Genomic DNA, 12,155 nt, shown 5'->3' with positions numbered 1-12,155 from the left:
TGAGCACTATGGGACTTAACATCTGTGGTCATCAGTCCCCTAGAACTTAGAACTACTTAAACCTAACTAACCTAAGGACATCACAAACATCCATGCCCGAGGCAGGATTCGAACCTGCGACCGCAGCAGTCCCGCGGTTCCGGACTGCGCGCCTAGAACCACTAGACCACCGCGGCCGGCACGGGAATTTTGTGACCTGTGCGTTGACATATCCTTGTTACGCAGAACCAGTGATGTATCTCGTTCCAAATACGGACAAACAAGGTGTTAAGCAGGTGGTTATGTTGTTTTGGCTCATCAGTGACCAAGGCGGCACCCGAAGGGTTTACAATTTTAGTCGTTTCGAAAATCCTTCGCCCGTTTGCCCGAAAGCCAATGATCATGGCCTTTTGGACATCAGATAAATCGCTCCGTTTCCGTATTACCTCAACGACTGAACTGTTGACCACGTCTTCCCGAACAAGCATTATATACCCTCCATTGCTAATGCTTCCATCTGCCATCTGTGAGTTGTTATTGCATGTTCATTTCGAATACAGGTGGTAGTCACATTAATGTGAGAGACTGTGTAATTTGCTTGACGAGTATCAAACTGGTAGCTAGTAAGCAGCTCTTGTTGTTGCATTAAAATTATTTTCCTGATTTTTTCATTGGTTTCTCATCACTGGTTCCAAACCCCGCGCTCTATATCCATTCCCCAGGAGCTGACAGTTACACACATTCGTGGTAGACCCTCGGTGCATTTAGGAAGGAATGTAAAAGACTCAGTGGTTTATTCAGACGGGGGGTTACTATGTACGAACTTTTCAGGAGGAGCAGTCAGAGCATTATCCATGCAACTTATTTATTTTGTTGAAGAATTATCTTGTTACAAATTATCAGCGAAGTATATACACCGTAAAAAATTAAAATTAGTCCTTCCAGACCGCATTCGCTTTTTTGGGTACTGTTCTATATTCATAATACAGATCGCCACTGTTGCAAAATGATTTAGAAAACCATATACATATATAGCATTTTGAAGTGTGGTAGTAACATGAAGGTAACTATATAAAGATTTAAAAAATCCGTAACGTTCATCAGAAAACGGGAAGAGCGTTCAGGGCAACATGGTCACAGATAATAATTTGCTGGCATTAAATGGACAAACACTATGAATGCATTTGAGACTTAATAGTATTTGAAATTGCGTAGCACTTTCTTCCAACAAAGAGTGTAAACGCTATAATAACAAATGTCGAATAAATGACCTCTAACATCAAAACCACGAATTTCCGAAAATATGTTCTGAGAACGTTTCTTATCTTTTTCTCAGGGATCATCTCCAGAGTTTGTACCCAGTAAACAAATTTATGCGGCACAATGACATAAGCAAACAACAAAACGTTCCAGCTTGAAATCAAGAAAGACAACATTGTAGGATACTTGCCGAAAAACACGAATGTTGAAAATGAGGGAAAAAGCTTTTTAACGATCAAATGAATGTGATGAAAAAATAATGACGTCTAAAAGATATGTGGAAGATTAACTATGTATAGTGACTTAGCAGAAATAAAACTTAACTCAAAAAGTTCTTGAGGATAAAAGCCACTGTGGGATAGCTCTTATGGGTTATAAAACATGATGAAGAAGACTTAGAAATGTAAGCAAGTGTTAATCGTAACATTACTTCGCCTTCTGCGCTGTAGGAGTCTCAGAAGCTACCCTTTTCCACATTATGATTCTAACCATTTGCATGAAACTATTTTAAGCGGTAGCCATCCAAATGATTGTCAGTCAGTTAAGTACGCCCACCCTTCTAACGAAAATTCCTGCAATACCTCTCCAGATTAAAAAACTACCATGATTACTCTACAAAAACTTTATCTAGTTTGACAGGCCTAAAATGAGTTTTGGTAATACTTAACCGTTAGTTAATCTTTATAGATAATCACGTTAGATATAGACGTTACTCAGAGGGAAGTCTCATAGCCCGGGTATCAGTTGATGTCTTGTAAGAAATGTTTACTATGTTTACTATCCGTTTCATTTCGGGGGTTCCCTACTCACAGCCCTTAATTTAGGATTGTATTTACTACTGATGCTAATCTAGAGATTCAGTTCGATGCGCTGCAGTAAACACTTGATTAGATAAGATTCACATCACGAAACAGATTTTAACATGCGCTGTCTGATAGAAGCATACTAAACATATTAGTGGAACTTACCTGATGACGAGTACCGTCAGTTTTCGATATCAGATGCAGCAAGTCATGGATTGTGTCTCTACGTACACTGGTGGATATTCTTCTAGGTTCTGCTTTTTCCTCTGATATGCTTACAGTTCAACTCGTGCAGATGTACAGCGTCGTGGTCAGTAAGCTCCGGCTAAGGCTAGCACGTCGATGGTCAGTGAGTCGTCAAGCGTTGCGAGGTTGGTCGGTGTGATTTGGCGAGTCCAGATAACCACGCGATAAACGAGCACTAAATGTCTCCAGAATCGTTACGGACAGACACGCACCTAATGACCGCTACAGTTACTGCTCCGAGCGTTAGTAGCTGCCAATTACAGGCGTATCGCCACAATACGGCTTTACGAGCGCGCTGTTTCCGTGGCGAAGAGCGTATGCGGGGCTCGGAGCTGACCGAGAACGTACGATGCTCGTCTGTAACGGCATATGTCGCCTAATGAACAGAATTTCCAAGTACCCTACTGACTAGTGGTAAGCACGTTTCAGAGAACCGGAAGAGCGTCGTACTAAATGAGACAAGAAATGCTGTGCAACGAAATGCAGTAAAGAGTGTGGGACAACGAACTGTTATTATTTTGTCCTCAAATTGGAATGGAAAAACGTGCATCGTAATAGTCGAATGACCAGGCCCAAAATAGAGGTGGCGAACATACAGAGGAGGGAGAATGAAAATCATCTACTCCTATTCTCTCTAACATAGGTCGTGAACATAATGCTGATTTTATGTTTATTGGATTCCTTCGTAATGGTACGATAAAACACAATAAAATGCAAACTTAGCTGATATATGAAACTATCGTTATGAACAGTAGATAAAAACAAATGAATTCCAAAAAATTAGGGAATTAAGCAAAGGGACGTGTATAAAATGGGAGGACTAGAGCTTTTCGATAACGTCAGCTGGGTTATTAGGGAAGGATTGACTAGAACAGGAGCCAGGAGTACAGCAGAAGATCAATGGGTAGCCTTGACAGATGAAGGAGTGAAGGCGGCAAAGGATCAAATAGGTAAATAGGCAAGGAATAATAGAAATCCATTGATAACATAGGATATATGAAATTTAACTGATGAAAGGAGAAAATGTACTAATGCAGCAAATTAAGAAGTCGAAACTCAATGCAAACGTCAAAAATGAGGCTGATAGTATGTAAAAAATGGGTAAGCAGGAATGGCTAGAGGACAGTTTTAAGGCTTTAGAGGCATATTTAACTAGGTGAAAGGTAGATACCGCCTGCAGGAAAACTAAAGAGGCCTTAGGAGGAAAGAAAAGCAGCAATATGAAAATAAAGAGCTCAATTGCAAAACCAGTCCTAAGCAAGGAAGGGAAAGCTGAAAGTTGGAAAGAGTATATAGGGGCCTATACAATGGATGATGATGATGATGATGATGTCATCCGCGTCCGTACAACGTTCCGATTTTTACAGAGTCCATTGTTTTTCAAAGTCAAATCTAGCCACCGTCACGAATGATGACAATGAAGATTAAATGATGAGGACAACGCAAACACCCAGTCCCCGGGCAGAGAAAATCTCCAACCCGGCCGGAAATCGAACCCGGGACCCTGTGAAACCGAAGCAGCAACGCTAGCCATTAGATCACGAGCTGCGGACTATACACAGTGGAGATGAACTTAAAGGCAATACTACAGAAATGCAAGAGGGCACAGGTGAAGATGAGACGGGAGAAATGATATTACGAGAAGTATTTGAGAGAGCACTGAAAGACCTAAGTATAAACAAGGCTTCGGGGCTAGATAAAATTCCGTCATAGCTACTGAAGACTTTGGGAGAGCCAGCCACGACAAAACTCTTCCATCTGGTGTGCAAGATGTATGAAACAGGCTACATACCCTCAGACTTCATGAAGAATGTAGTAATTATAATTACAAAGAAAGCAGGTGCTGCCAGGTGTGAATATCACCGAATTACCAGCTTAACCAGTCATGGGTGCAAAATACTAACACGAACTCTGTACATAAGTATGGAAAACTATCATAAGCCGACTTCGGGGAAGATCAGTTTGATTCCTGAGAAATCTAGGAACACGCGAGGGCGCGAGGGGTGGGTTGGGTTGCTTGGGGAAGGAGACCAGACAGCGAGGTCATCGGTCTCATCGGATTAGGGAAGGACAGAGAAGGAAGTCGGCCGTGCCGTTTCAAGGGAACCAGGGAACAATCCCTGCATTTTCCTGGGGCGATTTAGGGAAATCACTGTAAACCTAAATCAGGATCGCCGGACGCGAGATTGAACCGTCGTCCTCCCGAATGCGAGTCCAGTGTGCTAGCTAGCCACTGCGCCACCTCGCTCGGTGAACACGCTAGGGAATACTGACCCTACGACTTATCTTAGAAGATAGTTTAAGGAAAGGCAAACCTAAGTTTATAGCATTTGTTAGAGAAAGCTTTTGACAGTGTTGACTGAAATACTCTCTGTGAAATTCTGTAAAATGCGAGTAGTGATAGGCTATTTACAGCTTGCACAGAAACGAGACGGCAGTTGTAAGAGTTGTGCGGCATGAAAGGGGAGCAGTGGTTGAGAAGATGTTATTCAAGATATATATTGCGCAAGTTGTAAAGGAAACCAAAGAAATATATTGAGTATGAATTAAAGTTCACGGACAAGAAATAAAATCATTGTATATCAGTCAGAGACACTGGAGGACTAAGAAAAGCAGTTCAATGGAATGGACAGTGTCTTGAAATGAGGATATAAAACGAAAATCAACAGGAGCAAACCGGTCGCAGTGGCCGTGCGGTTCTAGGCGCTACAGTCTGGAACCGAGCGACTGCTATGGTCGCAGTTTCGAATCCTGCCTCGGGAATGGTTGTGTGTGACGTCCTTAGGTTAGTTAGGTTTAATTAGTTCTAAGTTCTAGGCGACTGATGACCTCAGAAGTTGTCACATAGTGCTCAGAGCCATTTCAGCCAACAGGAGCAAATGAGGGGTAACGTAATGTAGTCGGATTAAATCAGGTTACGCTGAAGGAATTAGATTAGGAAACGAGACCTTAAAGTACCAATGAGTCTTGTTATTTGTACAGAAAAATATCTGATTATGGTCTAAGTACGGAGGACATAAATATAGAGAGAATTCGGTCGTGGTTGCAATAAACTGTATACTGACAATGGCAAAAAATCGCTTCTGAAGAACAGAGATTTTTTAACAGCGAATACAGATTTAATTGTTAGGAAGTGTTTTCTGACAGTATCTGTATGGAATATAGCCATATATAGAAGTGGAACGTGGTTGATAAACAGTTTACACAGGGAGAGAATAAAGCTTTTGAAATGCGACGCTGCCGAAATATGTTGAAGATTTGATGGGAATATACGTAACTAATGAGAAGGTACCAAATACAATTGGGGAGGAAAAACATTTGTGCCGCTGCCTGAGTAGAAGAAGGTATTTGTTGATAGGATGATAGGACACAATCTGAAACATCAAGGAATAATCAATTTAATACTAGATGGAAGTGTGAGGGTAGAAAGCGTAAAGGAGACAAAAAGATGAATACAGCTGTCATATTCAGAACGACGTAAATTGCAGATGTTATTGGGAGAAGAAGCTTGCACAGTTTAGTGTAGCATGGTAAGATGCATCAAACTAGTCTTCGGACTGAAGACCTCAACAGTAACAAGGTGGAAACCAAGATAAATTCTGGTCTGTATAAAAGAATAAGCCCCGATACCGCCAGATGCCTAGCAGAATGTTTTTAGAAGAGATCCAGAAAACAACTGATATCTAAACACATACCAATTCTTAGCACAATCAGTATCCAGGGTGGCTATAAGCTGAAGTGACAAAAGTAATGGGATAAATCCTAAAATCATGTCTGAACTCCTTTAGCCAAGTGTAGTGCAGCAGCTCGACGTGGCACGGATTCAACAAGTCTGTGGAAGTTTCTGAAGAAACACTGAGCTACACTGCCTCTGTAGCCATTAGTAATTGTGAAAGTGTTGCCGGTGCACGATTTTGTGCACAAACTGACTTCTAGAATATGTACTACAAATTTGCGATAGAATTCAAGTCGGGTGATCTGGGTGCCCAACCATTAGCTCGAACTGTCCAGAATGTTCTTCACACCAGTTGCGAACAGCTATGACTCGATGATATGGTGCATTGCCATCCACGACAATTACACCGCTGTTTGGGAACATGAAGTCAATGGACAGCTGAAAGCGGCCTTCAAGCAGCTGAACATAGCAATTTCCAGTCAATTTTGTGTTCAGATGGACCAGAGGACACAGTCCATTCTATGTAAACACGGTCAACACTATTATGAAGCCACTACCAGCTTGCACAGTGCCAAACCTGGGTCCATGGCGTCATGGGGTCTGCGCCACACTCGAACCCTACCATCAGATCTTACCAACTGAAATCGGTACTCATGTGACCAGGTCACAGTTTTCCAGTCGTCTATGGCCCAACTGATATAACCTCTAACCCAAGAGAGGAGCTGCAGGCAACGTCGAGCTGTTACCACAGGCATTCGCGTCAGTTGTCTGCTGCCATATCCCATTAAAGCCAAATTTCGCCACACTGTCGTTGCGGATACGTTCGTCATAGCTCACACATTCAATTCTGCGATTATTTCACACAGTGTTGCTTGTTTGTTAACACTGACAACTAAACGCAACGTCGCTCGGTCCTTAGGTGAAGACCGTAGCAACTACGTTGTCCGTGTGAGGGGCAACGTCTAAAATTTGGTATTCTCGACACACACTGTGGATCGCGGAATTTTAAATTACCTAACGATATCCGAAATGAAATGTCCCATGATTCTGTCTGCAACTGTCATTTCGCCTTCAAAATGTATTCACTCCCGTCATAAGGCCATAATGACGTCGGAAACCTTTTCACATGCATCACTTCTGTACTAATGACAGTTACGCCAATGCACAGCCCTTTTATACTTTGTGTACGCGATACTATCGCTATCTGTAGATTTGTGGAAACATTTGTAAGGACATGTAAGAAAGTAACGAATAAACAATTTAAAGAAACATATTTCAATTTCCACTTGAGGTGGTAACATTTGTTGATTGCGTATCATGTTTACGCTCAATTTTACAAACGTTGCTCAGTGTGTCGACTGTCTGCATCTCCGAAAGTTTGGAACAGCACTAGAGATTGCTCCGCTAACACCCGAAACATTTCATATATGTTGGACGATATCATTCGCTGTCGGGACACAGCTCGTGCATTACTTCAAGGTCGTACATTGCGTACAGTATTCTCAGCTATGGCAGCAGTAACTTCTTCAGCAGTTAGTGGTGTTGTCGGCTGTCGGTTTCTCTTAGGAGCAATTTCCAAATCACCAATTCATCCGAAATTCGAATCACGTTCTTCAAACCTGTTGCGGAAAAAGGACCTCTCCGTTTTTCAGTAAAGCGGCGATACTCGTGAAATGCAGCACCACTGTTGCTGTTGTTTTGATAAAACAGTTTTAGCAGTAAAGGCCTACTAACCTTGTCCACCGCCTTGTTGACTGTCTGCAACTATAGTGCACACTGATGCTCATGTTTGAACCCTTCTTCACCGTGCCAGTACCGGTGTCTCAAGTAAGTAATGACACTAACACTCCAAACAACGCAAGTCGAGCAGCGTACAGTCTGACCATCAGTCCTCTAAAGTTGGGTACCCATACGGTAAATAGATTTCCGATTACACTGGCTCAGTTAGCGAGAGTTTAATTATAACCACCATTTACATAATTCGTTGATTGATTGGCCCATCGTCAGAAAGTTACCTGGTTTCGAGATCCATCGTAAACCAATCAGATTGCATACAAAGTTCTTTTGACAAATCAGGTTTTTCAGTAACTGCTACACCAGGAATTTCCAGCGGTTAAGAAGTGAAGAAACTACATAGAGGGAGACAAAAACTTTATAGGAAGATAATCCTATGAATTTCTTTCTGGTGCAATAAATAGTAGCTGTGTTTTATAAATTGTATGTAGTGGATGAATAGGCGACGATTTATATGATGATTTAAAATCATCTGGTACTCCACAAGAGCATTTCTGGAAACTGGTAGACAAGAATTAGTTTGCTATGTAGAGAATAATATCTGTGTCAAATTATTTTAAACAGTTACTGAATATACTCACATACGTCTTCGTGACAGAAAGACAGATTTGCCATACATGTCTGTGAAGAAACCATTTTCTTACTTCGGGGCAGGATGATCCGCTTAACATAAGTCTCTCGTTTCTGCACTGCACAGTAACGTCACGTCGCTAATGAATGACTTTATGAAAAGTGAGTGGCATAACTTACGTGTATTACCTTCATGCGTTCCAAACGTTAATAGCTGATTCTACCATGGTTCCTTTGAACAAGCTTTACTATTTTGTTGTAATTAACCCTTTATTTATAATTTTGCTGTAATTATCCCTTCGTTTGTTGCAGGTAACGCTTTCGCAGAGGCCAGAAGTGCACTGGTGTTTGCCCTCACAGTACTGATTATGACGTCCTCACACAGGCATTAAAGTGACTCGCCATGCTGAAGTTACATTAATGTGAAACATTCCTGACTTCGTTGCAATATATTTGAAAAGAGGTACGGAGCAACAAGAAGCACACATTTTTTCAAACTATTTATTGATGTTCGGTAGCAATTAAAATACTCTGGTAATATATACATATATATGTATTAACGTATACATATGTATATATTCCTATATACATATATACATACACACCTAATATATTAAGTGATAATGGGATGAATAATAGCGGCTTCATCGGGGGTGTGACAGCGGTTGGGCCTTTTTCTAGGGTGGGGCGGGTTTGGGGTGGTGGAGAGTTTCACAAGCCATATAGCTTCGTAAGTAGTTTTCAGTGACGTGAAAAGTCTGGGCACATGTCTACAGTTTTAAAATGTACACACTTTACCATGTGAACGTAAAATGTAACCTAAATTTTAATGATATGAAGAAATCTAATTGTTATATTGTTGTTGTTTAAAGTAAAATATGTTTGTGGTGTAATTTACATGTACGACATAAAAAAGATATATTGTGTATCAGTGCAATTGACATATCATATATATAATATTAATCGATGAAATGAGCGACATAATTTCTATGATATATAATAATATACGTGTAAGACTTAGTGCTGTCTGTACCTAGAATCCTTACTATGTTCACTCTTTAAATCCAAAATTGTTCTGGTGGAAAATAAATCGTATTGCAAATACTGTTCCAAATACTTCAGTGTTCTGCGTATCCGTGTGACCGCATTTACGATGTACAACATGTACCCACCGCCTGCATTTTACATTTACAGACCGTGTTCTCTTGTGGATCGATGGACAAATGTCAGCAGCCTCAAAACAACACAGGGACGTGCACTACAGACGGCCTTGCATTTCATTTGACGTCTGGCGCTTGCGAGAACTTTAAAGAATTACAGAATTTCACTTAGATTGCAATTCTGTCAAACGCAATTATCTGGAAAAAAACGTTCATACGGCCTTTTCAGAGCATCAGCTGTGACTCACATGCCATGACCTACTGGATACCTGTTTCGTGTCAGATACGAAAGGCTGCGGAGTACGTAACTGACGATAGCTACTGGTACATTTATGCCGCACGACAGCAGCGACCAGCAAACTGTTTCGAAAATCTACTGCGAAGGCAAATGACAAAGCAATGATCAAAATACAAGAGACTGCACAGAAATCATGCGACCTAACACGTTATTATACAGTGTGGGAAGAAACATTTTGCGTTTTAAGGTTGAAATGTTATGTCATGACGAAATGAAAATTAATTCCTTCAAATTGCTGTGTAGGCAAGAATTTTCAGTACGTTATACGGCAATGATATATTTTTTGTAATATCATAACTAATATAAAATAAACGCAGGAGCTAACAAAAGGGCCTCATCGTTCACTCCTCTTACCTAGCAAACTCTAATGGTATGTTATTTCTGAAGATAAAGTACATTGCTCTATTGAGGAAAAAAAATGAATTTCATACAACCTGACAGCGTTGATCTTTGTGAAATACTTTAGATGAGGACAACGTTCGAACTGTGTTTAAATTTCTATTGTGGGTATATAGGATAGTCTCTTGAGAGAACACTTACGGAATTTGATTTCTAGGAAGGAGATTGCATGCGAAAATTGTCAGCACACAACAGTGACATATGTGGATACCTGAGGTACTTGTCGTAAATCATGAACAGGTTTTTTTTAGTTACGTATCAGTAGAGGAGCAAATGAATTACAGTCTAAGATCTGTGAGAGTACATACGCTTAAGAGCAAAAGAATGGGAAACAGAGGCGTCTTCAAAAAACTGTACAGTGACATACATGTGTTCATTACTGATGTAGGACTGTTCTAATATCCGTTTGATATACGTTAGTATTCACTATACAAGTGGAACATTTTTCGCTCGAGAAAGCATGCGAAATATTGAGATGGTCGTGCAGAGTTTACGTCACAAAGGGATCTGAAGGTCCTAAGGGTCTGGAATTTCATACTTTAAAAGGAAAGGCAGAAGGTACCTAAGTAAAGGAACACGTTTGCAGTTTTGCGAGGAGGCTCAATGTTTTAGAGGAAAATCTACTTGGATCAATCATAAGAATACGCTTAGAAGTAGAAATGTGTATATGATAATGAGGTGCACTAAGCATGGCTTGGAACTCATTACTGTAAACAGTTATTCAATAATGAAAGTTAACTCATATTTCCAAGAACTCCAGATTATCTGCAAAAATATTTATTTTACTCATTCTGTGCGAGTAACGTGTCTCTAACATTTCCGTAAACTGAGAATAAAATAAAAATATCGAAAAAGAAAGAAAAATTAAGTGTCAATTGAGAGATGCAGAAATCTGTAGAAGTATTTACATTATTCACGAAGCAGAAAACTTCAAAAAATTTTACCGAGGTGAGATGAAACTGTACTAGAAACTAAACTAATTGGAATCCAAAGATATGGGTGCTAGTAATTAAATGGAATGTTCTAAAAATGGTAACAAAATATCATAAATGGAATCTACCATGACAATGGCATTACTTTTGGTGGAACTGCGATGGACCTCTGTTTGTATTTTCGTCACTGGCAGTCATAAACTTATCTAGTATGACAGAATAGGACAAATTCGGGTTCTATCCCATATCGAGACCAGAACCCAGGTTGAAGTACCAGTCCAGTTATTTCGTTACATTCAGTCGACACAGCGTCTGCTTCGCAGAGAATAGGAACTTTCAGTCTAAGAGAGGATATCATCATCAACAGTTCCGCAGTACAACGAGAACAGAAGAGAAAAACTGGGAATATGACGCCAACATCACAACGGATATCTAAGAGAATTAGGGAAACTGCTGGAACAATTAACAACGTTAAAGGTATCTTCAAAGCTATTAACTTGAGGTGTTTGACCAAGGACGATATTTTTATCTCACAGGACAAAACTAGGAAACAAATAAATACCTTTCCATGGTAGTCACAGTGGCTATTGTTATAAAACAGGAACAGTGGGCTGACTGGAAGACTGTTTTAATAATTTGGTCTATTGTCTTTTCAACAGCTATTTTCATGTCACTATGTACATTTCAAAACCACAATTCCATCTTCAGAGCATGTGTTGTTATGCAAGGACGTTCAATGTGATGTCGGTACGCCGAGACGGCGTATTCGTGTGAACTATGACACGTTATTGATGACAATTTGCTTAATTTTAATGCAATGTACACAGAATTAGAGAAAAATGCATGTCTATCTCTGTTTGAATCTGGGAATTCTGTCGTTATTGTTCCAGAAAATTAAAATAATTTGTTTTCTTACCGTTACCGGAGGTACACATGAAAATTGCACAGCGGAACTGGTATGACATTACATTATCTGAAAGAGTTCATGTTCTTACTGCTGAAAAAGGAGAATGAGAATAGGAAGTGTGGTACACAACG

The 12,155-nt window shown here is 40.2% G+C and overlaps 1 protein-coding gene across 1 annotated transcript in view; it reads left to right on the top strand.

The window, feature by feature from the left end:
• The window catches only part of LOC124554855, a 1,084,893-nt gene extending 1,075,449 nt beyond the window's left edge, over window positions 1-9,444 (top strand). Inside the window, exon 6 of the mRNA XM_047128521.1 lies at window positions 8,641-9,444. Within this exon, the coding sequence (XP_046984477.1) occupies window positions 8,641-8,720 (80 nt within the window). The 3' untranslated portion in view covers window positions 8,721-9,444. The remainder of the gene's footprint in view (window positions 1-8,640) is intronic.
• Window positions 9,445-12,155: the final 2,711 nt, after the last annotated feature.

Source organism: Schistocerca americana, chromosome X (genome assembly GCF_021461395.2).
Source record: "Schistocerca americana isolate TAMUIC-IGC-003095 chromosome X, iqSchAmer2.1, whole genome shotgun sequence".
Lineage (NCBI taxonomy): Eukaryota > Metazoa > Arthropoda > Insecta > Orthoptera > Acrididae > Schistocerca > Schistocerca americana.
The sequence above is the reverse complement of the archived record's forward strand: the minus strand, read 5'-3'. Positions and strand labels throughout refer to the sequence as shown.